The sequence below is a fragment of the Hippoglossus hippoglossus genome, chromosome 10, assembly GCF_009819705.1.
Source record: "Hippoglossus hippoglossus isolate fHipHip1 chromosome 10, fHipHip1.pri, whole genome shotgun sequence".
Taxonomy (NCBI): Eukaryota; Metazoa; Chordata; class Actinopteri; order Pleuronectiformes; family Pleuronectidae; genus Hippoglossus; species Hippoglossus hippoglossus.
Genome location: NC_047160.1, coordinates 6,408,548 through 6,435,511, shown reverse-complemented (window position 1 = coordinate 6,435,511; position 26,964 = coordinate 6,408,548). Strand labels below are relative to the sequence as shown.

General features: G+C 40.9%; 1 protein-coding gene across 5 annotated transcripts in view; it reads right to left on the bottom strand.

Annotated features, from left to right (window-relative positions):
- The window catches only part of il1rapl2 (interleukin 1 receptor accessory protein-like 2), a 373,733-nt gene that overhangs the window by 730 nt on the left and 346,039 nt on the right, over positions 1–26,964 (bottom strand). For 3 of the 5 annotated variants that reach the window (XM_034597454.1, XM_034597453.1, XM_034597455.1), the window contains 10 exons: positions 21,326–21,471; positions 12,524–12,664; positions 11,636–11,696; positions 10,723–10,832; positions 5,840–5,985; positions 5,574–5,651; positions 5,371–5,487; positions 2,418–2,540; positions 428–667; positions 238–268 (listed from right to left, as the gene is read on the bottom strand). In XM_034597454.1, the coding sequence (XP_034453345.1) occupies positions 238–268; positions 428–667; positions 2,418–2,540; positions 5,371–5,487; positions 5,574–5,651; positions 5,840–5,985; positions 10,723–10,832; positions 11,636–11,696; positions 12,524–12,664; positions 21,326–21,471 (1,193 nt within the window). The remainder of the gene's footprint in view (positions 1–237; positions 269–427; positions 668–2,417; positions 2,541–5,370; positions 5,488–5,573; positions 5,652–5,839; positions 5,986–10,722; positions 10,833–11,635; positions 11,697–12,523; positions 12,665–21,325; positions 21,472–26,964) is intronic. The other 2 variants (XM_034597457.1, XM_034597458.1) reach the window with 1 other exon arrangement.

Below are 26,964 nucleotides of genomic sequence, written 5' to 3'. Positions count from 1 at the left end.
ACCACACAACAGTGATCAACAGGAATCTGCCCAAAACCACAAGTCTTAGACAAAATACACGATTAAAGAAAAAGAAAAACATGCTGCATTCTATACTATATACAGTCATGCATGCATTGTATTTCACCATGCCTCATATATGACAAATAAACAGCTATATGGCAACTATTTCCCAGTCTGTTAGAATAAATAAACATTTGAGGTTTTCTTTCTACATTTTCTTTTATCCAAACAGACCTCTTGTTCCCCAGTGAGCTGCTCTGAACCCCTGGGGAGAAAAGAGGGGTTTCATTTTCAATGTGTTTCAACTCATCTGTACGTGCACACAAACAACACAAAAGGCGTAACTGTGCAGATGTTGGATGCAAAAAACTACAAAGAACAACAAAAAACACAAAATAAAAGTAGCACTTTATTTTCTCCAAACCTGTCCATTCAGTAGTGTCATAGGGATGTTGCAATAGACGTGGCGCCCCCCGGGTCCCAGAGTGGAGAACTGCACGGTGGAGGGAGGTGGGAGAGGGGGTGACAGGGAGGACGGCTGTGGGGGAAGCTGGAACTCATAACTGCGACAGAAATGCCTCATTTGGGCTGATGTAGCTGTGTGACCCCCTCCAAGTGGCAAGGTCATCTGGTTGTAGTCCGGGATCTCTGTCGCCAAGGCAACCTGTGGTTAACAAAAAAAAAAAATTGGCTACAGTACAATGTTATTCCAAGAGGGAATTCAACTTTATTTTAGCTTTTACTGCTGTCATTCTGAAGGTTTTCAGACTTAACTGTGGAAGTCTCATTCATAGCGAATAAATGAAGCCCCTTTTCTTTTTAAGAAAGGGTCTGAAGAAAGAGAAAACTCATCTTTGGTTTCGGACTTATAAAATTAAATAAAGGCCATGCAGCAGGCTCAGCCGCAGTGTGAGCTGTGGTCTGATGGGGCTAGAATGTGGTCCCACCGGTGCATTGCATGTGCAGCCACCCCTCTCTCATACTTACACCAACACTTACTTATGGACAGAGGCCCTTTACTGGTCCAGTCTATGTCACATGTTGTTGGACCAAAGCACTTTTAAGAACTATTGTTTGCAATGAATTTTTAATGACATGCCACCCGCCTGCAGAAACTCCATTATAAAGGGATAAATAGTAAAGCACGTGTAGGTTGTGTTAGTAGGTATGGGGGGGTTTCCTGTCACATTTTGTTGCGTGCATCAACTATATGCTTAACTGGCATATATAAGTGAAACTAATTATTTATTAACAATAAACAATTTACTTCCCACTTTGGAGAAGACAGTACAGTTCGAACAGTATTTATCTAGTTTAACGATTTCTAGATAAACATTTGAGCCCGACACACTAGGTTGAAATCTTTCCACAGCAATTCATTGGCCATCTTTTTTCATTTCGAAGGCCTTTGCAGACTACACACATTTTTTCATGCGATTATAATGGACATCGATGACACTTTTGGAAGCTGAATTTAGACAATACAAGCTTTGACTTTTTGTTCGCGATATTGCAGCTTTTCATTTTTCAGACCAAGGTCGATTTTTCCATGGTTTTGCTTCTGACATCTAACCAATCAGTTGTTAGAGAAGACCTATCCAGTCTGATATAAAGTTTAGTTGCCGATCTATTTGATCAATTTGCCTTTTGACATTACTCACAGTTATTTTTGGCTTCAAAGGGATCTGATGTTGATGCTGACTTAAATTAAATATTCAAATACTAAAGAAAAAAATGGGATCTTGGTGCCTGTGGTTGCAGGAGTTGTTAAAACTGTCCTGAAATACATCCTGATGTGGCTGTGGTACAGTTTAAGTTCCTAAACCATGAAACTCACCAAAAATGTTGTCATTCTAGTTCTGATTGAGTGAAAGGACAGGATCATCATCGCTTCATGTTGACTCCATCTTTCTTTACCTGAGGCGTTTTTTTTTATTCGTATAATTCATTCGCTCAATTGTATCATGCTTAATGTGAGTAGTCAGGCGCGTCAGAATTTTGCTCTGAATTATTTGCAATTTCGTGCTTATGTTGATGTGCAAACTCTTTTCATCTTATCTTTTTCAATGAATTCAATTCAACTACAGTAGTCTGGTTTGATCATTAATCACAGGTATAGGCCTTTAGCCAATCACACCACTGCTGCCCAACAGGAAGCATGTTAAAAACAAACATCAGAAATGTCATGTTCTTCAATTTCATATGGCATACAGTATTTACTGTTTAAGTAGTAGAATCTTAATAAAATGATCCATAAAATCCAGCATCTGTCTGTGTGATTTTGCCATTTGTTTTTACATGTTAAGGTGGAGAGGTAGGAAACAAATATTGCCCATCATCACTAGCTGAAATCACTGGTTTCAGAAACATGCAGCCTATAAACCTTGACAGTAGTTTGAGGTGAAACAGCCGACCTGATGATGTCCGTGGCGACTTTCATTAGGGGGCACCAGGGAGGCGGAGGTGGTTGTCATGGCAATCGTGGAGACAGTGGTCTGTAGGTCACCGAAGAGGCCCTGTTCACCAGCGTCCATCACCTGTTAGGAAGCACAATTAAATTGTGTTGGTTGACATGACTTAATTAAACAAATATAGACACCCTTAATAGAGTATCTCATACAGTATTCTACAGCTGCAGATACTACAAGAGCAACAGATTTCCCACATGTCTCCTGGCACACCTCATGTCAGAGATGATAAAACCTCAGGTGCTGATTAAAGCAAGTGTTTTAGAACATTTAAAAAAGGTAAAAAACATATTCATAGTTTGTGTCATTTTCTCTGAACCATTCTGCTAAACTTTACTTGGTTGAGTTTATGTATTTGGTCGCCCCTGACACGGTCCATTATTCAAACAAGACAGGTAAACAAAGGTCCAAAGGGATTCAGGCAGTCTATAAAATGCCATCTGCCAAGGTCTGTGGTGGTGAGGGGTCAAAACACACTGATACACAATGATAACACAATGCAACACAATGATAGCCATTCATTGACTGATGCTGAGCATGATGGATCTCCTGAATTCTTCCCTGCTCTTGTGCAATTTCTTAGGGAGTTAGGAAGTGTGTTCCTTGGCCCATAAGCTGAAGAGGCACTTCACCTCTTCTTGTCTTCGATGTGGTTTGTCAGACTTTCCATACACGAACAAGTGCAGACTATCATATGTCAGTGTCTATCCACTTAAACTCACACGGACCGGGATATCAGGGTTGTTTCATGTCGGTGTTTTTTGACATTGTTTATGTTTGAAAAGCATTTTTTCCATAAACAATCCAAAAGAATAGAGTTGATGTTCCAAAGTTTTGGTTGGTAATCCAGATAGCAGGCCACACTTTGAAAATATAAAACTGTTAAAGGAAAAAAATGTTTTAAAAACAAATTACCAACCCGACCTTTAACTGTGCTGTGCTATACATAAATAACAAAAACATGCAGCGATTGTAAAACAGAAAAAAAAAGGTAAATAGCAAGCTAAGAGAGAACTGGTGAGAAAACCTAAATACTTTTGCACTTTTAACGTGTACTCTCATTATCACTGTCCCAGTTCTACAACATCTATTGTTACAGCACTACAGGACATAAAGGTTCCATCCTCTTCACGGCTCACTCTGTAGTGGCGTCTTCATGATTTCTCTCCAGTACCGAGCAGCAGGTGAACATCTCTTTGCTAATCAGGCCATATACCACCTAAGGTGATAACACATGGTAAAAACGGACATGTTTTTTTCTGTTATGATTCCAATTTTAATATATTAGCTCATTGGGCATTTCAAAGGCCATCTGTTTGTGAATGTGTGCACAAGGGAGCGTAAGTAAATATGCTAAATCCACAGTGTTTTTCCCGAGCTCCTGGCCATGCCATATGTAGAATGTATAAATTATACATATGGTCTGTGAGTAGCAGGTAGAGCAGTGGTTCTTAACCTTATTGGAGGTACTGAACCCTGCAAGCTTCATCAGTGCATTCACCGAAACCTTCGTAATTGGAAAAATAAAATATGATTTCTTCAAAACATAGGTATATATTTTATTAGTGCACAAAATGAACCATGCATCAGTTGCACACAAACTCACTGTGTTCAAAGAACACAACCAACAAAACATGAATTTCACACAAAAACATAACTCAATGAATATTTACTGCAAATCAATGTGACTTTTGCTGTTGCCTTTCAGATGGGTACAAAGCCGAGAACAGGCAGAGTAGCCTTTTCATCGAATCTGGCTCTCTTCACCTTGAATTCAGCGAGCGTTGTGTTCTTGTATTTCCCATCTCCATGCAGCTTTAGGAAGTGTTCCTTTAGTTTTGCCGGTACTAGAATTGCTCAACTTGGCATTGCAAATCATGCATTGAGGACACTGACTCCCATCACGTTCCTTTATACATGTGAATCCATATTGTACGTATTCGTCCAACCACTTTCTTTTTTTGCTCGACATAGTTAGTATGAAGGGATTGAAAGATTAAAAGAAAATCACAAATGACGTACAATCACAACAGCCACAAGTCGACTACTGAGCGCACCAAGTTCCTGATCACGCAATGTGGCGTGATCAGCTGCAGCCAATGATGGCCAAGCGGAGCGTGACGTCACGAATAATACGAGTGGGCTGAATTTATCTAACACGGCGAAGAAAAATTGTGTGTTGCCAATTTTTTGACAGCCGACAAAAACGGCCCGACATTGCTAGTGCGAACCGGGCTATACTGTGTGTGTCTTGACCCCTGCCGAACCCCGGAGAGTGACTCAACGAACCCCTGGGGTTCGATCGAACCCAGCTTAAGAACCACTGAGGTTGAGGGTTCCACTACATGGACACATTCATGTGTTTTCAAAGCTATTTTATTCTTACAGTCACAGTTGGCTTTAGAGAAGAATAAAAATGCCCCCTGTCCATTTCTGCTGTAGTGTTTCTTTTGGTTGCTTATGCAAACTTTTGTGGTTTTGCTCAAACAAACAGTGCCATTGTGTACATCCATCCATTCATCCATCTACTACCTATGCAGGGTCATGGGAGGAGCTGGAGCCAATCCCAGTTTAAATTGGGCGAGAGGTGTGGTACACCCTGGACAGGTTGCCAGGGTAACACAAGGCCAACATACAGAAACAAAGAACCATTCACACTCACATTCCCACCTACGGTCAATTTAGAGTCTCCAATTAATCTAACCCCATTCTGCATATATAGAAAACCCACACAGACACAGGGAGAACATCCAAACTCCACACCATAAAGACCATAAAAGATTTTTTTGCTGTGAGGCGCACCGCACCCCTGTTCTGCCCCCACTGTGTACATAATACATGAAAATAGAAAACAAGGAATCTGAATTGACTTTAGCCTTTTGGTAACAGCAGTAAATACCTGGCGTCTGGATAAAGTCTCTCTGCGTTTGGCAGGCATTTCGTAGACCACCTGTTTCCAAAACTTAGAGGAGAGCTCATTGCTTTTAGGACCCCTCCACTTGATGATGGACAAAACCTGAAGAATAAAGAAGAAGAAGAGAGGTGAGGAGATTTTTTTTCCACTGGTGTTTAATGACACCCTCGACTTCCCTCTCTCTGTACCTTGATGGTATGTTTAAGTGCTTCAACCTCTTGGTAGTTGATGACATTCTTCAGGTCGGCACACTCTATCATGATCACCTGCACACACACAAGCACAGATGTGGAGGTGTTTGAGAAGAGTGGGAATATGACCGTGTCCGAGCAGAACAACGTCTCACACTGTTCTCATTGTTCAAGGTGCGTCAAAACTTCCTTGAATTGTGTGTGTGTAATTAAATCACACTTCGTCTTTCGGATTGATTTTCTGTTTACTTTGTTATCCACACCTTGATCTCCCCGGTAACCAGCATAGAGTGGAGGCGTGTCTCTATCTGGAAGATACTCCACCCTCTTTTGGCGACAAACTCTGGAGTCAAAACGATGATGAGGCGTCTGCTCTGCTCCACGCTGCGAGCCAGGTCCTCAATGTAGGCTGGGGGAAAGAGATATAGAGACAAAGAGGAAGGGATGGAGTGAAAAGAGAGAAGAATTGTTATTTAGAATGAAGTAAAGAACGAGCATTAACTAAGTCAGTTGTGAGCGGCCACTGAGTCTTGCACCACGCACGCAGTACGCTCTCATATGGACAGTCCATGGGCCCAAAAGGATAAATCCTGGTTAACTTGCACAGAAACAATGTACAAGTGCTGCGTGTGCTCACTGTCCTGCATTGAATATCCCTGTCCTTACAAATTCAGACATGGACATAGTCTATGTACTATGAACAGCACAGAAACATAACTTTAAGGCAAACAAAAACAAGCTGTTAAGTTGGCACATCCTTGTATCCCTTACACTGGGTTTATGTAGCTTATATAAACTAGAACTGACCTCAGTAGAGTTCATACCCTCACCAAGGCCCAACAGTCCCCTAATGAAACCACGTTTAAATTCACTAGATCCAGATTTTTATTTGGATCCGCACCAAAGTGAACCCAGTCATAAATATCAAGATCCATGAATGAATCTTTGAGAAATCAAGGAAAATCTGGAGCCACTCCAGAGTTTAATCGGTACACTGACGAAAACATAACCACCATTGGCAAAAGCTGATAAAACAATTCTGTTTTACTACTCCAAAGAGCCTTAAATGAATCGTTTTAAACAAATAGTCACTCAATGAGTTCTTAGAGAAACAAGATGTATGTTTCTTTGTTTACACAAAAAAACACTGAAAACATTCACAAATATGTTGGTGGCCTACCAGCCCGACGCCAGGGGAAGATTCTGTACATAGACAATCTATTTCTTCTGCAGCTCCACAATGTTTCAGTTTAATTTGACATTGTTTGGGACATTTTATATGTTGTTACAAAACTGAAGGAAGTTGTAAAGATCAGTGATTAAACATAGTGGCAGTAATTTGATTTATGAGCCACAACTGAACACGGGTCACTAATTAATTCACAGATAATTAACTACTACTCACAAAACAAGGTCATAACATGACATGAGATAAAACATTTAATAACAAAATGACATTAAATGACAGGAGGAAGCATTTTATACGCTAATGTTAAAATCCTATTTTATCTATCCTGATCTTATATATGGCCAGAAGTTAATCATTAAAACTTGAGATAAAAAACCTTGAGGACAAAATATGTTGGCTGTCTTGCTCTGTAATTGTTAGATATAAATATAAGTTTGAAATAAAACTGTTCCAACAAGAATCTACGGAAAATGAACGTGCCATTATTTTGTTTTATTTTCATCATATAATCTTACTAAGATCTTGAGAAAAAAATGTGCATTAGAGAGATGATGGTCATGGTTTAAACTTTGTGGAGTGTGTCTTACGCATGGAGCCAGAGCCAGACTGTGGTAAACCTAGCTTAGCATCGGAGCTAAATTGTCCCTAACGAAGATGTAAAACTGTTTATAGAGGGAGTTATGTTTCTTGCTGAACAATAGATGGGTGCAGTGGACTGTATAGCATCCTGAAGTGTTAGCACACAGTTGCCTGGTTTGTTACATCTTGTAAATCAGACAAACTTAGTGTTGTTGCTGTATATTAATGTATTTGTGACTTAAATATGACAAATGAATATGAAAGACAGAAAAAAGTGATTTTGGGTAAAAGCTAAAACAGCTTCAAAGAGAAAAGGCAGGAATAAGTGGAATATAATTTGACATTAGCATACATATAAATCTCCGAATATAGTATCTGCCTGATTCCTGATGGCCGCATCCTTCAAGTCATTCTGTCCATAAATGACAGGGGAGATTGACAGGAGTGTGTGGAAGTGTGACAGAAATGCTTGTGCAAGAGTTTTGGCTCTGACACAGCACAGCGAAGTCACTCTTTAAACGGGGGGACCATGCAGCGTTGTGCTGATACACCAACTTTAGCTTTCACCGAGAACTCAAGGAGGGCAGGTGATGAGATGCGAAAAGTGAGGGGATCTGAGGTGGAGCTACTTTATGTGTCAATACAAATATGTGTCAATACGGAGCCAAAAGAGTTCACTGCACTGCTCGCAGAATGTTCCTGCTGATCCTCGCTGTGGTGCTGGCGCTTCATTTCAAGCCTGGTGCAAGTTGTCCCTTTTCCATTTAATTATCTGTGACATGCTGGATGTTTTCTGCCCCGTGCATAGCTGAAAATGCTCATTATTTCTTAAATTTGGATTTACTGAAAATCTCTGTGTGTTCTGTGAACAACCGATTGCCTCCCTGTGTATGTCTCTCTCTGCCGCCTTCACCAACTCTTCACTTGCTAACTAAATTAATGACAGGGAGTCTCCGACAACAAATTGCAATTTCACGCTCAATCTGAGAGGCACAAATAGTCCAAAACATCCCCACATTCAGTCCCAGTCTTATTCTTGCTTTTCTTTGTCTCACTGCATCTTCGCCCTCTCTCCCTCCCGTCCCTTCCTCCTCCCGCTCTTCATTTTTTAAAGGACCATGTAAATTAATTAATATAAAACAACAAAAAACAGTGATCTTGTCACCCGCCTCTTTCTCTTCCTGTTGTTTTTCTCTCGCCCTCTCGTTCATTCCGGCAGGCTAATGGAGTGGATAATTGAATGGTGTATTTTAGGGTCGCATCACCATGTTGCTCTGTCAATGGCTTTGGTGAGCAATGAAGAGGCACCTCGCTGAGTCTGTTCTCCACACGTAACCTTTAGTTCACACGCAGCACAGACTAAGTGTGTGTGTGTGTGTGTGTGTGTGTGTGTGTGTGTGTGTGTGTGTGTGTGTGTGTGTGTGTGTGTGTGTGTGTGTGTGTGTGTGTGTGTGTGTGTGTGTGTGTGTGTGTGTGTGTGTGTGTGTTGGTATGCACAGTGGACATTTGCATTTACAGAGGTTTTTGGGGCACTTGGATGAAGCCTCAATTTCGGAAGACATGTGACTTTTCCATCTTCTCTCAGCATGCAGCGTGTGTGTGTGTTTAAAGAAGGCATCATTCTGGCTGAGGGCAGACGATAGAGCGTGTGCTGATTCATTATGAACCTTATTTAAGTCAATTTATTTATGTATTTTAGGGGGAAATGTTAAATAATGCAGAAAACACACATTAGTTTCTTGCTTTCTAGCCGCATTATAAAACTACATATGTAGTTACAACATTATTCTCCTGACGTTTTTAGGACAAGATGAAAAACATTTTGTCAACAAAATGGTAATACACAGTGGATAATGGCTCAATATTTTATTTCTTGCATTAGTTTTATAGGTAACCTGCGACCTCACAGACTATTGATATGTTTTCCATGGTTTTCTTTAAAGCAGGTATATTAACATATTATTACAAATTCAGAGAATAACATGGGATGCATTTGTAACCAATATGATATCAACAAATGGTGGACATACACTGTGAGTAAATTCCAGATGAAAAATATTGTTGATATCTTATATGCTAATGAACCCGCTCAGATCTGTACCATACTCTTCTTCAGAATATCCAACACTACACTGACTGGAGTCATTAGGAATCGATTGTGTTTGGTAAACAAAAAGCTGAAGTCATGTGATCACGTCCACGCCACGGCCTCTGGTCCATTGGAAGGCTTCTGACACTCAGTCTCTCATTCAGGATCTCTTTTGTCTGGTCTTTGTGAAAATAAAAAAACAACAAAAAAGCTTCTTCCTGTGGTTTGAATTCCATATCCTTAAACAAATGGCCAACAACTGCAACAGTTGTTATTAGAAGCTTTTGCAATTTAAGAAATCAAACAAATATACTACTGCTAACTACGAGCAGGGCAAATATATAGTTTGTCGGCTTGGTTTTGTCAATATTCATGCAACTCACTGTCTCTTTCTAAAGTTGTTTTTTCAATTTTCTATTTGTAATCTGTGAAGTCTACTGACTTCTACACTGTTCAGTCATCTCTGTCCTTTCCCTTCGACTCCTCTGCTGCCGAGCTGTGACATATAGCTCATGAATGTCTGAGGCTTTTTTGGAAATGGGGTTTTGTCAAAGGCAATAATAGTATATCATTTACTCAACCATACTTGAAACAAACCACACAACATGATGTTGAGAAAGACTCTTAGCTCAGTTACAAATGAGATTTTGATTGAGGATGTGCAGTGGGTTTTAGGAGGTTCTCTGATAATTGTCTGTGGGTGAGTCTCTATGATGAAATGTCACAGTTAAAATCCAATAAAATATTATTGCAACTTGCAAGATTTCCCCCCCCTCAGTTTCGACGATGCCATTTTACTTTATTTTAAAACATAAACTGACAGATGGATGCTGTGTGCCTGCATGGGGGCATTGATGATTATCAAAGTGAAGGGTTGACTTGAGCTATGTTGAGCAAAAAAAAATCAAATGTGTCTTGAGAATGTGCAATAGTGAGAAAATGGATGTAAGGCACAGCAACATTGTTGTGTTGTGTATCAGTGTGTGTTTGTGGTTCGAGTGCACATGTTACAGCTGAGAACAGACACAAATGTGTGTCTGTTTGTGAGTGTGTTATGATGAAGACCCACATTCATTCTTATTTCTTCTGACAGAGTGATGAATTCTGGGTATTGGGAGCTACAGCGGCCCATAGAGAGAGGAGTGTAAAGTAAGTGTGTGTGTGTGTGTGCGTGTGTGTGTGTGTGTGTGTGTGTGTGTGTGTGTGTGTGTGTGTGTGTGTGTGTGTGTGTGTGTGTGTGTGTGTGTGCTTGTGGGGGCAGGTAGATGGATGTATAGATGGATACTTACTACTGCTGGGTATTAGATCTCTGTCTGGTATAAACAGCTTGTAGCCATAATGTTTCTCCAAAACATCTGGCAGGATCTCCAAAGCAAACGTTTCCTCATCGCTGCTCGTCCTGTCAGAGACAGACAATGACAAATATGGCTCCAGATTCACATTCCAATGCAAAAACATCACTTATTCACTGGTGTTAATGCATCGAATGGGTTCAATATGAATGGATGCATATGATTGCATATGGCAGTGATCAGGCTCATAGGGGGTTAGCAGATCACAGATACAAGTGGGAGCCTAATCGTACAAACAAGCAGTAAAATTGTAAAATCAATTCTACCACTCACAGGTGAAGGGCAGTAAGGATTGGTGTAATGTGGTAATTTCTCTAAGAACATTTTAAAAGCCCGGCAGCAGCAAGTGCAAGTACAATGCAATTATTTCACGCTAGGATACGTAATTAGTTGCGGTTAAAACTAGTCCACACAGATCGAAAAAATATATATCAGACAGATGTCTAAGTTTTGATTCTGATCCAATTCCTACTCCATAGTCTCTTATCACACACACACACACACACACACACACACACACACACACACACACACACACACACACACACACACACACACACACACACACACACACACACAGCTCTGCACACGATGCACAGACATGAGACTGTGGTATCAGTCTTCTCATTTCACTCTAAGAGAGAAAGCCCTTGGGGTAAAATCACAGTAAAATCTATACTAACATATTAATATTGGAATCAGCTGGTCAGGTAAAGAGCAGCATGTGTAAATGTCCAGCACATGATCAAGTCCTTCTTTTGTGCTGCAGTCACTGACAGGTGGTGAGCCAGAATGAAAAAACACCAACAACTTAGCTTAAGAGGTTCACGTGTGCACTGAGGTAACTCACCTGCCCAGAGAGTCCAGGTCCACTTTAGTGTAGGACAGGTAGCCATCGTACTCCTTATTATCTGTGAAGAGAGGCAGCAGGAGAACAACACATTATTCTTTCTTTGAAAATCACTTTAACTCGTGAAGCGCCTGCATCACATCACCGGTTATATCTACATCTCGGAAATATCTTTTTGTCTGATCATCTCTAAAGCCCACTCATATCTTTGACCGCTGAGAGAAGCATGAAATCGCTGGGCTCGAAACACAGAGAATTTTATCTTTGTTACAACTATACATTTAAAAATGCACTTTTTCCTCACCTGTAATGATTCTAATGTTACGTGTGTAGTATGTTAGACATATGTTCCTAATAGTGCTGTAAGCCGTTTCTTGACTTGCTCAATGTGGACACTTTCGGATCATTTCAACATCTTGTCTGCAGCACATGGAGCTTGGAAACCCCCTGCAGAGGAATCAGACTGACTTAGAACTTTGAGTGAAAATCAATACTTTGAATCAATACAACCTCACGTCTGTGTAATTTTCTCTCTGCGATTGTTTTATGTAGCCATGATTCATCTGCTCCTATTGATTTGTTAATTTTACTTTTCAAAGGGGGCTATACAAATAAAGCTCATCATTATTTTGTCAATGGATACAAGAATAATCACCCAATCAACTGAAAAAAAAACTAATGCTGATTTACCTCGGTGCTTTTTTCCCATCAGTAGCTCCCTTTGACACCAGCGTGTCTAAATTAAGGGTAATCGTTGTTGTGTTTATCAACTTGATTCTATAATAACTTCACAATGACTTTTCACTCATTTCTCTGTTCAGTCAAAGTCACACACACTCGTCGAGTGTGAGCGTTGTGTGCTGCAGTGAGACACGGAACAAGTCTTACCATCCTCAGCTTCATCACTGCCAAAGTGTCTCCTGTAGCAGAGCATGATCTCCAGGTTGTAACACTTATAAAGCGCAGTCAGGACCCCGAGCAGCAGCAAGATGACCCCGAGACCACCAGCCAACTCCAGACGATACATATCTACAGTCCAGTCAGAGAGAAACAGTGAGGGGAGGAGAAGAAGAAGAAGAAAAATCTAAATCTGAAAATCTGAAAATCTGAAAATCTGAACATCTGAACATCTGAACATCTGAACATCTGAAAATCTGAAAAAAAAGTATGACGCTAAAATCTGAAATTTGTTTAAGGAGTGAATTGGGCTTGGGCCTTAGTGTGAGTAACTGATTTAGAACATTTTATATTTTCTCTTTGATATTTCCTGATAACAAAATCTCTCTCTCTCTGTCTCACACACACACACACACACACACACACACACACACACACACACACACACACACACACACACACACACACACACACACACACACACACACACACACACACACAGGGCAGACATATGAGATGCGTTAACATAACTTCAGTGAAACCACAAAACCCGCTGGATGTCAAGAGGTGACTGAATAAGAGCTTAATTATTATTCTGTGTTTATTCATGTGCTCATAGGGTGTCTTAAATTACCATGCAGCTCTGTTTCTGCTGCAAATAAAATAGCAAAAAGCTTTGCAAACTTTCAGGGATAGTTCACCGAAAAATGAAAATTCACTCAGTACCCACTCACCACTATGCCGATGGAGGTGTGGGTGAACTTTTTACGTTCACAAAACACTTTAGGAGTTTCAGGGGTAAACAGTGTTTCAGCCAAGGCAACCACGTCTCCAAACGTAAAAAAATAAAACAGAAAAATACATATCAAGCATCCATACTGTTTGTGTGGTGTCATCCAAGTGTCCACAAGCCCCGACATTCATACTCGACTCAAAACGAGATAATTTAAACCGTGTTTTAAGCCCAAAGGTCCACTACTGGAAGTAGCGAAGCTAGCGGGCGTAGCGTACCCCGCGCATGCCCTTGGGTGAGAGTGTGTGCGGTTTTCCAGTGCGTCCGTGAGAAGGTGAATGTGCCTTCAAGGAGGATATCAGAGGACATTTAAGCTTAGAGGCATAATGTGTTGTTTCCTCTTTCTTACTGTGTGGCCTTGCTTTGACAGGAGAGGCAGCAATGAGACTTTCTAGCTGCACTCAAAAGCCACACAAACATTTGTCCTCTATTGGGAGAAAAACGCTAAGGCTTAGCCAAGGCTAACGTGCATTGCGTATGGAAGAAACTCTGTCACAGCCAATAAAGAGCAGTGCATATAGCTGCTTTCCTTCACTATTCAATGGAGGTGAGCGGATGTCCAAGGACACAGTACACAGTCATGGTTTCAAACTATGCCACTGACCGACAGGTTGCTAAGATGTGCTGCAGTGAAGAGGAGTCTGCACGAAAGTAAACATTGATGTAAACCACACTTTACAAATGTTTTATGAAGAAGGAAATATGTGTTTACTGGAGCTCAAAGCCACACAAACTGCATTTTGGTGATTGACACTGAAGATAAACAGAAGTTCAGTTTATTTATAAGAACTGACAGAAACCCATAGAGCACTTGTGCAGCGTTCTACAAAACTGTGAAAGTTGGCAAAATACTTCCTGTGTTTGGCCAACTTACAAACCTGAGTGAGAGGGAGACAGATGACCTCAAAGCAGCATGTTAGACACACACACACCCACACGCATGCATGCACGTATGTGCGCTCTCTCACACACACGCACACGCACGCACACACACACACACACACACACACACACACACACACACACACACACACACACACACACACACACACACACACACACACACACACACAATCTCACACTATGAGGGACTGATTGTGCTATCATAGGCAATATGAGTGTATGGGAGATTAATGGAACATGGCTAGTGAATGACACCATGGGAAATATAATCTATCACTATCTCCCCCTGTCACACATGCACGCACGCACGCATGCACACACGCACACTGCAGCATACATGATGCACCAAAGCGTCAGGGTACGAGCACACAAACACCATTTCTGTCTGTTGTGTGTGTGTGTTTGTGTGTGTGCGCGCGCGCACATGTCTTTCTATAGTTATGAGAGCCAATTTTGCTACATAAATGCAGTTAGAAACTTGCTTTAACCTTAACCATTACGACTTCTTACCTCACCCTATCCTAACCTAAACCTAACCTTAGAACATCTCTTCATTTACCCAGTGGACACTTGCTTTTTGTCCCTATGTGGACGACAAGTCCCCACAACATGAGTAATACCTGGACAACACACCCACATAGAATACAATATGCAAAGTGCTGAGGAACATAACCATAATTTAAAAGTGTTTTAATTGTATACACAATGCTGTGAAATTGCTTTTAACACAACATTATTATCATTTTAGTGCATGATTTGGCCTTTTATCCTAAGAATTGATTTCCCACTGTGTTCCCACTGACCTGAGGTCAGACACTGCAGAAGCAGTGTGTCATCATGACTGAGAAGCAGCAGTCAGCAGCTCTGTGTTTCCACCTGAGAGCACGGCCTCACCTCACCACCTGGTCTGAACCGTCAGATGCAATCATACAAGTGGCCGAGAATACTAGCTCCCATTGACATCTTATATCTCACAAATAACCCAAATGGGGTTTTGATCCACATTCAAAGGTGCACAATAAGCAGCACCAACATTAAACTTCATGGTAAGACTATCAAAATAAAAGCTGAGCTGTAGTCATCTGTATCTACTGCCTACATTGTAGATGCATGTTTTTTGTATATGTATCTTGGTGTGTGCATCAGCCTGATTTTTTGATCATTTAATAGATTTGCATCTCACTGATGAATTGAAATTTTAAATGTTGCTGTTTCCTTTCCTGTTTGAAGTATAAAAAGTACTTTGTGAGACACAATTTTAAAGAAAAAAACAAAAAAATCTTTGAAATGAACCCCCGCAATGCTTGCATGTTTTTTTGAATCATCACAGTACACAGGTATAATCTAACTGACGTTACCACATTTCACCAGTAGACGTCTCTCCAACTCTACTCTCAAGCTAAACCACTTACACACAGATGCACTGACAGCACATGGTGGAAAGAGGAGGGACAGCGACAGAGCTAGGGGGAGGGGGAGGGGGAGTACGGGTGAGATGGAGCTGCGTCTGAGAGAAATACTGAAATGTAACTAAATATTTGCTCGACAGAGAATGAAACTTCATTACTTTCATTAGTAATGAGACACATTGAGAAACCTCCGCTCCTGTCTCCATCTCCTTGCCTCCATCCATCCGTTTCTCCCCCCGTGTGTTCCTCTCCTTCTCTTTTTCTTTTCTGCCCCTCTCTCACCACTCCCCCCTTCATCTATCTCCCTCACATATTTCCCTTCAGTACTGTTTCACTTGCTGCCATCTCCTGCTATCAGTGCACAGTATAGTGGGTGCGGAATTTGAATGTTGAATTTTAAGTATGTTTAGATGTGAATGGTGATGGTGGTGGTGTCTCAGAAATTTAATTGCAGACCAAAAACTTTTCTCCCTGTCAAACTCTTTCTCTTTCTTCACAACCAATGTAATGTGCCTGTTGAAGATTCACAGGTTTGACTTTTTCTCCGTCTTTTAGTTTTTAATTTCATTCTTATTTCTGTATTAGGAGAGTAATTAACATGTGCTGCCAAAGCACCGTGTCAAAGTTACCTTAACTATGGGGTCAAAATAGATTTTCTCCCAATGTTCCATCTGTCTCATCAATCTCCATGGGATGCTGACAATGCTTGAGGATGCAATTCCTCTAATGGCCACTAGAAGCTGCCATTATTGTAAGTCCTCGTCCCATCACTGTTAAAATGTCACTCAACTGAATAAGACTTAATCAAGTCATTAATTCAGCTCATAAATGATCAAGTTCACTCAACTTGAGGAACCAAGTTCAGTAAATGTAATTGTCCTAAATGAAACACAACCGGTGTTGTTTCTATGATTTCTGTGATAATGTTTTACAGTGTTCTCTTCTTGTTAATACATGTTTATTTGACTTTTTATTAAGTGACTCTTCGGGGTAATTTTTACATTGTATTGTGAAATTAGTTTGATGTCATCACTCAAATGGAATATTTGGAGGGTGTGTCTCCGTTGCTCATATCAATCCTCATTATAATCCCCAAATCTGGATTTTCTCCCTCCAGATAAAGATACAATCTTGGCAGCCTGCAGTGACTCGAAAGCTTCAGAGCCCTCAGAGTGAAAGCTGGTCCTTCTGCTTGTCATTGTCTCTCAATCCCTTCTCTCTCCTGTCAGCTCTTTGAGTCTGCCTCTTTCCCTCCACTTTTCTTTCTAGTAACTCTCATCATGGTGGCTGAAGGCAGCTCTTTCTGCTCTGTCAGTTACAATAAGTAGATATGTATGGTGTATGGTGTATGTACTGTAGGTGTGTATGTGTGTGTGTGTGTGTGCATGTGTGCAACAAAGATGCATCAACCTATTACCTTTGGGTCACTGCAGGGTGAGAGCACACCCTAATTCAATCACACACACACGCATTAAATCAAGCTTTGATAACTTGTGTTAATTTAGGATAACTTGTGCTTTGTTTAGTCTGTTGTGTTGTGTTCAGGAGCCTTAATATGACTCTATAAGCTTCAAGGCTTCAGGCCAGGAGGTGCCCGAACAGTTGTCTGGCTAGTGAGTGGTCAGTGAAAAAATATACCGGTAGACATCACAAATTGTTTTGCCAATGCCTTGAATTTAGATCTGTTTGTTATATATAAATAATAAGAACTAAGGATCTTAGCATGTGTACACATCCACTTTTGTTAGTTCAATGTCACTGTGGTAGATGCATGGTAAAAAAGGTTGTAATTAGTCTGTTAAGTAATGTGTATAACCTGCAGTAAACCAATCAGAGTGCCATCACCTATTCCCTTACGGCCAGGTGTTTGCTTGCACCTTGGGGGGTTGCCATTACATGTGCAGATAGCCAAGTACAAAGAGAAAACGCCTCTCTGCAAAACAAACGCTTCATTTAGCACGCATGTAGAACCCCTATTTGTCTACTAGAGTGTATGTGCATTGTAGACCTGCCCATGTAGGTGCATATAACAGAAATACTGTGCCGCGGGGCCCGAATAATCACTGACTACATCATTGTTGTTGTTTTTTTCTCTTTACACAATAAGTTATGTACTTATTTAAAACACCATACCACTATGATGTTGCCTCTGATTGCCTTTAGCTCTGTCTTTTTGTGGTTCAAACAGTTGCAGTGATTTCAGGACAAATCTAGGACCATATTTGCACAGGTTATATGGTCACAAGCTCGGCAACTGACTATCCATGCCAAAGAAAGATAACACATCTAGCCTTCATCGGGAATTTGTCAGTGAACTTTGGGGAACTCCGAAGTGTTGAGAACATACACAACAAAAATAATAATGTGTCCCAAGATGATCATTGGCACCTTTGCACATTTTGAATTATTTTAATGAGCTATTTTGTAAGACTTGCTATTGCTACATAGCCAACGTTAGCATTGACAGCTCACTTGTCTAGAAGAAACGTTGTGAGTTAGTCATCAAACTTCATTATTTCCTTGCCAAGAAATGTCAAAAGCAGTAACAATGTTTTGCTTTGATGAATCCAATTCAAATCGAAATCGCGCGTTCACGTTCTCACGGACACACTGAAAAACCGCACACGTAGCTATGCGCGTTTGCATAGCTACGTCGGCTAGCATCGCTACTTCCGCTAGTGGACTTTTAGGCTTAAAACACAGTGTAAATGACGCCGTTTCAAGTCGAATATGTATGTCGGGACGTGCAGACACTTGGATGACACCACACAAGCAGTGGAGGCATGTTATGTTTTTTTCTGTTGTTTTATTACATCTGAAGAAGGGATCACTTTGGCTGCAACACTGTTTACTCCTGAGACTCCAAAAGTGTTTCGTGGACTCAAACACTTCACCCACCCCTCCTTCGGCAAAGTGGATAGTAGATAGATAATGAGTGTATTTTCATTTTTCGGTGAACTATCCCTTTAACAGTCACTTTTGTGATAATTGATCTGCGTTTGATTTTTCTCTGTCCAATGCAAATTAAAAAATTATAAACATTTTTTTAAAGCAAATCTTTAATTTCTCATCTTTGCATTAGGATATAGAGCAGTTCATATATTGTGGCAATACTCACATGTTTCAACGTGAATGTTAAACTGAAGCTTGATTGAAAAAATGTATAACCCAAATCAAATCGCTGTCGCAATATCTGTTTGGAAAATCGCAATGAGATATTTTTACAAAAATCGTTCAGCCCTAATGCTAACCAGCTAGCCACTAACAACATGCCAGCAGGAAAAGAAGTAAACACAGAAGAGCTTATTTCATTTAGAATCAGAAGAAAACACGTATCGGATGCATAGAACGCTCTTACAGTGGCACAAAGAAATACTGTGAAGTTATAGAATCATTTAAAGTGGTCATAACTGCTTCAAGTACTAGCTATTCTACTGAGGGTTTATGTCTTATATTCTTTATATGTGTGGATGATGATGTGCAATCTCAAATACAGGGCCATGCGTTTAAACATTGCCATTACACTTAATGTCTCCCGTGAGGGGAGTGTACAGTCTGTGCTTCTGTGCTTATGTCAGATGTGTTCGTACCCATATGTAGAATATGCTGTAAACTATAGCCAAGGTGCTTATGGGTTAAAAGTAAAGCACTGTACACACACAAACACATACACTTGTAGACACACAGTTTCCTGTGCTCATCCAAGTGATTACAGTGTTAAAGAGTGACGACCCCCCAATTCTCATCCTTACCCCCTCTGGAGGTGTGTGTGTGTGTGTGTGTGTGTGTGTGTGTGTGTGTGTGTGTGTGTGTGTGTGTGTGTGTGTGTGCCCGCTTGTGTCTGTGTGTGAGTCCCTAGGGTGCTAGTTAAGTATAGTAAGATAGATTTGACACCCCAAGGCACTCAGCAGAAGTCAGACAGGGAGAGAAAAAGACCTGTTTCAGTCCCTCCTCTTGCTCTCTCCTTTATTTCCTCCTCACTTCGTCTTCCCAATTCTCTCTCACACCCCTCACCTTCCCAACCTTCATCTCTCTATCTGCATCTATTATTTCTCCATTGTTCTCTATCTCCTACCATTCCACTGCCTGTTTATCACTTTAACCAATTCTCCCTGCCCTTGCTTTTCTGCATTTATTTCTCATGGTGGGCATTCATGCGGCTCTCATTTCCATTGAGAATTGAGGTAACGGAGACAATTCATGTCCTCCCACAGTGCTGTTTTGCTATTCTCTTTCCTTCAGTCACTCTTGGTTCCCCTGTGTTTCTCTGGGCCGTGGCCTCTGACTCAAACAGGCCTGTTCTCTCAGCTCATCAGATAGGAAGCACGATACCGCAGTACTGCAATAAATGTTTTACAAAGCGAGCGGTGCCCTCATGCATTGTCTCCATCTGTGGTGCTCAGCACTCTTTGCTGTGGTGTGTTTTTTTTATCACACTTTCTGGAGACCACCTGCCAGGTAAACAGTTCAGCACTGTGAAATCTGGCAACATGAATTTTAAGTCTGGATGAAGTCAGAAATTATGTAAATGACACGACTTTCTTTCATTCAGCTACAGCTACCTAGATGTTTGAAATTAAGCTGCAGACGACCTTCTACATCTCACACATTTCACGATAACAGCATTCAGTTAACGTCTTAATTATCTTGGAAGCTGTTCACATCCACAAATATTTACTGGGCCATAAAAGACAGCATAAATTCCTGAGCTGGAAGGGTATTCCTTGTTAGCAGAACCATAAAGAGAGATGGAATATGTCCCAGGTAACTAGAGCAGACGTGGTTTTATGTTTTGCGAGCCAGAGTGAAAAATAAAGAACTGCTTTTGGGAGAATATACTGTGAAAGCTTAGAATCCAGAGGCTCTCTATTTGTTAATGACAGATAAACCTCTAAATATCAATGACTAAGATTTTGTATCATGTTAGTTCAATGACACAGGAATGCAACTTCTTCCTGGTGACAAGTAGTGCATTACACTATTATTTTACATAGATTCAAGAAAGAAGATACAATGTGCTAATTAGTAAGTTTTAGAGGTGTGGGTAGGTATTATTTAAATTCAGTCCTAGCCAGACTAGTTGATCACCCCTGTTTCCAGTCTTACAGCTAAACCAAGATCAGCCAAGCAATGTTGAATTTTTTCGGTGATGTTTCCATTACAGGACTAGCATAGCTACAAAAAGTCTCAAAAAGCTACACATTGTTTATAATGATAAATGAAAACCCCAACTGAAAGAATGCACTGCTTTATATAATACCTTTTTTTCCTCTTCCTTTTTCTGTAATTGATAATTGCTTCTATATCTTATTCAAAGAGTGCAAAGAAGATAAAGAAATGTATCTAATTTTGCAACAGAAAGCAGCTATGGGGTGCCACAGGGCTCCACTCTAGGCCCCATACATGAACAATTCCTCATAATGGTTTCTAGTAGTACAGACAATCAGAGTTTACAGATACAATTACAAATTTGAACCACGTCCTGCTGGTTGCTTTGATGAGTAATTTACATGCAACCTGTTTGTGATCATTTTTCACTTGAGCTGTAACTCACAGTTTTAATTGTGTTGAAGAAAAGCAACAATAATGAGATGATAACACATTGGCAGGGTTTGTCTATATATGCGGCACGGAAAAAAGCTGGATATCAAGAGAGAAGAAGGGGAATTCAAAGAGAGTGTAATCTACCTTTCTTCTGCAGTATAGCACTCCCACTGCGCCTCCCTATATGGTTCTCCACATAACAGGTGTAGTTGGCCAGGTCTGCCTCATCCACAGCATCAAATGTTAGGGAAAGCTGCACCTCCTTCTCCCCTAAATGCTCCCTCAAGACCCTAGACAAACAAAGAGAAGTCCATGATAGTCATAGAAAGCAGAAACATCATTTGTTCTTAAATTTGCTGATTAAAAAACCCTTTAAGGAATACAGGGAGGAGGGTGTGAAAAGAGCAGAGAAAAGAAAAACAAATATTAGAATGAACGTGTGTTTCCTCTCGCCCAGAGTGCTCCTTAAAATAATAAAGAGAAGGGAGAGGTGGAGGACGAAGTGTGAGAGGAGAGAGAACTAAACATCTTCGAGACAGGAGGAGCTCCATGTCTCCCAAATGTATTCCCTGCAAGGAGGAAGAAGAAACTGAGAGAGGTGAACAGGAAGAGGAAGAGAAGAGAGGAGAGGAGAAGTCAGGAGTGGAGCAGAGTAGAGAGCAGATGAAAAAGGAGGACAGAGGGAGACATGCCTAGAAAACATTGGCGACAGCTGGAAACAGCCTCTCTCCTTATAGTGAGGTGATACTCCTGTAAAAGCCTGCTACAACGAGGAGGAGGAGGGGAGTGAACTGATGTTTGGGTCACAATTTGCACCTTTAAGCTTGATTTAAGGTCAAATTCAGCAATAACCAGTGATATCTGACATCACACTAACTGTGCTGAGGTGGTTAGCACAGTTGATCATTTTTATTGAGGAACTTATTTCAGTAAACCCAGGCTGAGCCCAATTTGGAAAAATTTGCGTTCGTACACACAGCCCCTCCGGAGAATTTCAGGAAATGTGTGGAAAACGTCTGGACTTCAGTGCACGTCTGAAAGCAGCTTCAGTATAATAAACCAAAAAAGACTAAGGCTACAGGTTTCAGGTGAAAAGACACACGGATCAGTTAACTGGACAACCATCACAGTGTTGGTATTTACAAATTGTTGTTTGTATTGACAACAGTATACAAAAATAGAATAGGATTTGAGTAATCAGTTAAAGTGGTAAAGGTTTAGTCCAACATTTAATTTAACAAAACCCCTCTACGTTAAAGTGTGTTGTGTAGTGGCCGCAGGCTTTAGTTCATCTGTTAACACCTCACATTAAAACGCATCCTGAATGTGTCTCTAAGAACTGATCTCACTTTGCTGTGCTCTACATGCAAATAATCACAACTGTCCTTTGTGTTGGTGAAGACCAAATTATGTTGATTTTACGCAGTCTGAGTTTACACACGTGTCCAATGACACTGTGTTTGTGTGTCTGCGTCAGTGCGAGTTTAGTCAGGAGGGTCTGAATGAGTGAATCAACATATACATACATGTATATTGCATACATATACATATGTATCTGATAGATGATATATTCGTCCATCCCTAGTACAGGTCAAAAGACAATTAGCAAGGAGTGTGACAAGACAAATCTGTATAGTCATTATAGGTGGACATGTGCGACGAGACCAATGTGAAAATGCTTTGTTCTAATACAGAGCGCCTTGTGTCTGCCACCAGAATGACATGTTAGGATTAAACTGTAGTGAGGAGAAGGTGGATTTGCAAAAATAAAGCAATATGACAGTGTTTCAGACAGAAAAGAGGTGATGCTGCGTGTGATATTTTACAGAATGGCTTCCAAGTCTGTTCCACAAGGTTTTATTTGTAACTTTAAACACATTTGTCTGTCATTTTTAAGTCACATTTTCAATTTACCTGATGTCTGAAGTGAATGTAAAACGTGCACAGTTTCCATTGCCTCGCTCACACGAAGCCATTATTAAGCAATTATAAGTCTGTAGAGAAACTTCTGCAGTGCTGGTTAAGACGGAGCTATGGTGGATTCCCTCTGACACGATTTGCATTGGAACTTTTTTTTTTAAAGAACATCAGAAGAGAAGGAAATAAAACAAAGAGGGACCGAAATATCCTTGCTTCCCATTAGCTGAGCTGAGTCTGTCTGAGATTTGTTTTGTCATGGTGTGGTTTGACTCTCCAGTGATCAGCCAAACCGAAGGCAGCAGGATTTTGAAGGGGAGAAAAAGAAACAGCATTTCCCAAACAGAATCAGCACCACTGTCAAAACACACCAGGCTGGCCACAGATACTTTTTTATTATTCTTATTTACAGGGGTCTGGATTGCCCAGGTTCTAACACTAGTATTTTAGAGTTGACACAGACCAACCATGTCGAACGGCTAAAAAGGCAACATGTCGTTTCATCATGTGGTTCTGTTGGTGCTTCACAATGAAAGAGAACAACACGTGTCACTCAGAGCTTGTATCTAAGTGCCTACATTCATAGAATATCAATATGTGGACCCTGTGGGAACAGAACTCCCAAACCTCCTCAATATAAATGCTCACTGACTCTTTATCGAGAGGGTACGGGTGAAATGTTATTAATATTGTGACGGCAAAGATCACAGAAAGAATTATGAATTATTAAAGTCAAGTGTTCCTGACGAAATACACCCAGCACCTCGGATCACATCTCGGTGTGCGCGTGTGTGTGTGTTTGTGTGTTAGTGATTTTGTGTGTGCATCACTCTGATGTGTACCATCAGAGGTCACTGTCAAAAGCAGTGACTTGTTTTTAATGTGAATGTAAAAGTTCATCAAAGTTAAAAAGTCCAAAGTCTGTTTGAAAGGGAGCTCGTCTTTCTCACAGACACCCCCACTAGCAAAACCAGGTTTGGCTAGCCAATCAGAGCAGACTGGGCTTTTTTGGGAGGGGGGGCCTAAAAGAGACAGGCGCTAAAACCAAGCTTTTCAGCAAAATATTACAGTATGAGCAAAGTGATGAGTTTTCTTAACATTAGAGCATTTTAAACATTTTCTAGACACAACTTTATGACAAACATTTTTTGCGCAGTAGGTTAATTTGTGATTATTTGCGTGACTCGCGAATCGCGCAAGTAACGCGAAGAAATCCAACCGGCGGGTATTCACCTGTTCTCCTCCAGAAGAGAAGAGGACTGGCTGAAGTAACTACAGTTGCTGCAATGTACATGTGGTGGAAACACCAGGGGGAGTCAGCAGAGGAGAGGAGAAGTACTGGCTGAACAACAACTGCTGTGGTGTACGTGTTGTGGAAACGCCAGAAGCCAGCGCCGTTGTGCGTGGGTCCACCAGCCCACGCGGAAGAGCACACAGCTCTGGGACTTTCCCTGGCTCCTCCTGCAGCTGTGTCTGGATGACTGTTGTTTCCAGCGTTTGATCACCCCTGAGCTCAGGTCAGGGCCTGGACCTGAGTCCAGTGAGTTTCATTCTCAGGGTTGATTGGCTTTCATTAAAGACATTTTCCGAGTTTCAAATAATTTAACTCAAGCATTGGACATAAAATTGCTTCTTTTCATTGACTTTGAGAATATGTGTATCGAGTGTATCGTTTTTACTGTATTTGTTCCATTTCCCTCGCTTACTTACTGTATTTTTCCAGCTGCTTATTTTTTTCATTTCTCATTCATGTAATTGATGTCTTTCAGCATATTTAAATATCTCTTATTTCATCATTAAGTATTTTATCAATGCTCAAAGACACTTTACAGAGAAATAATAACTAAATAACTAAAAATATAAAATACACATTATTAATCACACATTAAAAACAGTTCTGAAGTGGTGTGTTTCAATAATGTTTGGTGGGTGGACAGTTCAGTCAGTCTCTGATTTTGTGTTTGTCATGGTATGACTGCCTCTGCAGTCATACCAACAATATTTAGATAAATTGCTTCATGGAAATATTGGCACTTTTAGATTACAGAGGAAAAAGGACGATTATTGCTTATATCTTCTCCGATCACAGAAATGAATGAAAAGAACATGAAAACAGTGAGACTCTGACAGCAGTTGTATTGCACAGCTGATGTGAATTTCAAGCAGGTGAAGACGCCTCTCCACATCACTAGACATACGCGTCAATGGTGCCTTCAAGGGGAAATACGAAGCAAGCACCGGCCCGAGTGGAAATATTGTAATTACAAATTCATCGCACATGAACGAAGCAAGAACTTTCATCGCTGAGTCGCAGAATTGTGAAGTAGTTCAACAGTGAAGCTGTGCCAACAACGGCAGTAAAACCGATGATGCTGCTCATAGTTATCGTGTTCGAGGTGCGTTTGGGCATATTTTTACTAAAAGCACTTGAATCCATGTTAAGGTGTATTTTCATCATCAGCCAAAGACTGACAAAGGTTTTCTGTCGGTAGCGGCAGCTTCACAGGTGGCTGCTCTTCCTCTGTGGAGAAATACTAATGAGGTGAAAGTGTCAACAGCTCTCCCACATACTGCAGGGGAACAAGCCGTGGTTATCGCAGGTATTCACTTTATCAAGGAGGACACAAGACGGTAATGTGCAAACAGACACAGCCCCACACAGTGCACAGGACAGGGCAGTATCAGAACGGGCAGAGGGAGCTACACACGGACAGATTAATGTGCATCACAGCAGGAGTGTGTCTGAGTCGGCCCGAGGATCGCACTGAAAGATTGAGAACTCATCAGGCAAAGGTTAATTTAATACACGGGGCGTGATTAGTTTCAAGTTTAAACACTAACACTCATGCACAGTCCCGTTCTCTTTAGTTTTCAACACTACGCTTGTGGGAGTAAACGTTCCAGAGGCCAATACGTGTCTTAGCAGTGACAGAGAGCATCTCTCAAGCTGGGAACCTTGGTTTACGCCCTGATCAGTGAGCAGGCACCTCTGCCAGCTGCAGGGCTGCTGCTGTGGAGCTGACGCTGACATCTTTTTGGAGGGAGTTGGTGAATAGCCATGCAAAAGGCTTTTTTTCAGGGAGGAATGAACGTACACATTATTATTGGTGGGCTGAACTGATGACATGTAATAGTTCTGGGGCAGAGGAGATCAATTTAAAATGTTCTCTAAGCTTAAAGGCTTTGACTTTCAGACCAAGATGAGGGAGTTTGTGCTAATGATTAAAACGATTAAAAAATGCAATTTTCTGTGATGTATCTTTTCTAATTTATAAACATAGCTTTTGACAGTATGTCGTATTCTTTACTAAAAGACTCACAGACAAAGTGTGGTGCTACAGATCAGACGTCGGTGGATACAATGGCTTGGGCACGTCCTCAAAATGGACCAGAACCAGATACCAAAGATCGTCCTAAGACAGGCACAACCTGGAAAACGCAAACAAGGTCGGCCAAAAACAACATGGCGGCAAACCGTGACGGCTGAGCTGAAAGAGTTGGGTCTGACATGGGGTGAGGTCCCACACGTAGCCCAGGACAGGCCTCGATGGAGGCAGATCGTCGTCATGCCCCTCAAGAGATGAAGAGGATAAAGTAAGTAAGTGTATCAGAAGTGAATGTAGAGTGGTATTGCTCAAAGGTGAAAAGAGAGAAGGAAGTGCAAACTCTTTAAACACTGAACAGGGAAATGTGTTAATAGTTCTTTATGGTAATTGTAACTTTTAATTTAGGAGTGATTTCAACAGTAAAATAATGCCTGTTTTAAACATCTGTTAGTGCCGACCACCTGATTCCCTGGTTTATTTTTAAACTATTGTACTTGCTGTGGTTGTGCACACATCTGGGATCCTCTTTGGACCTATTGT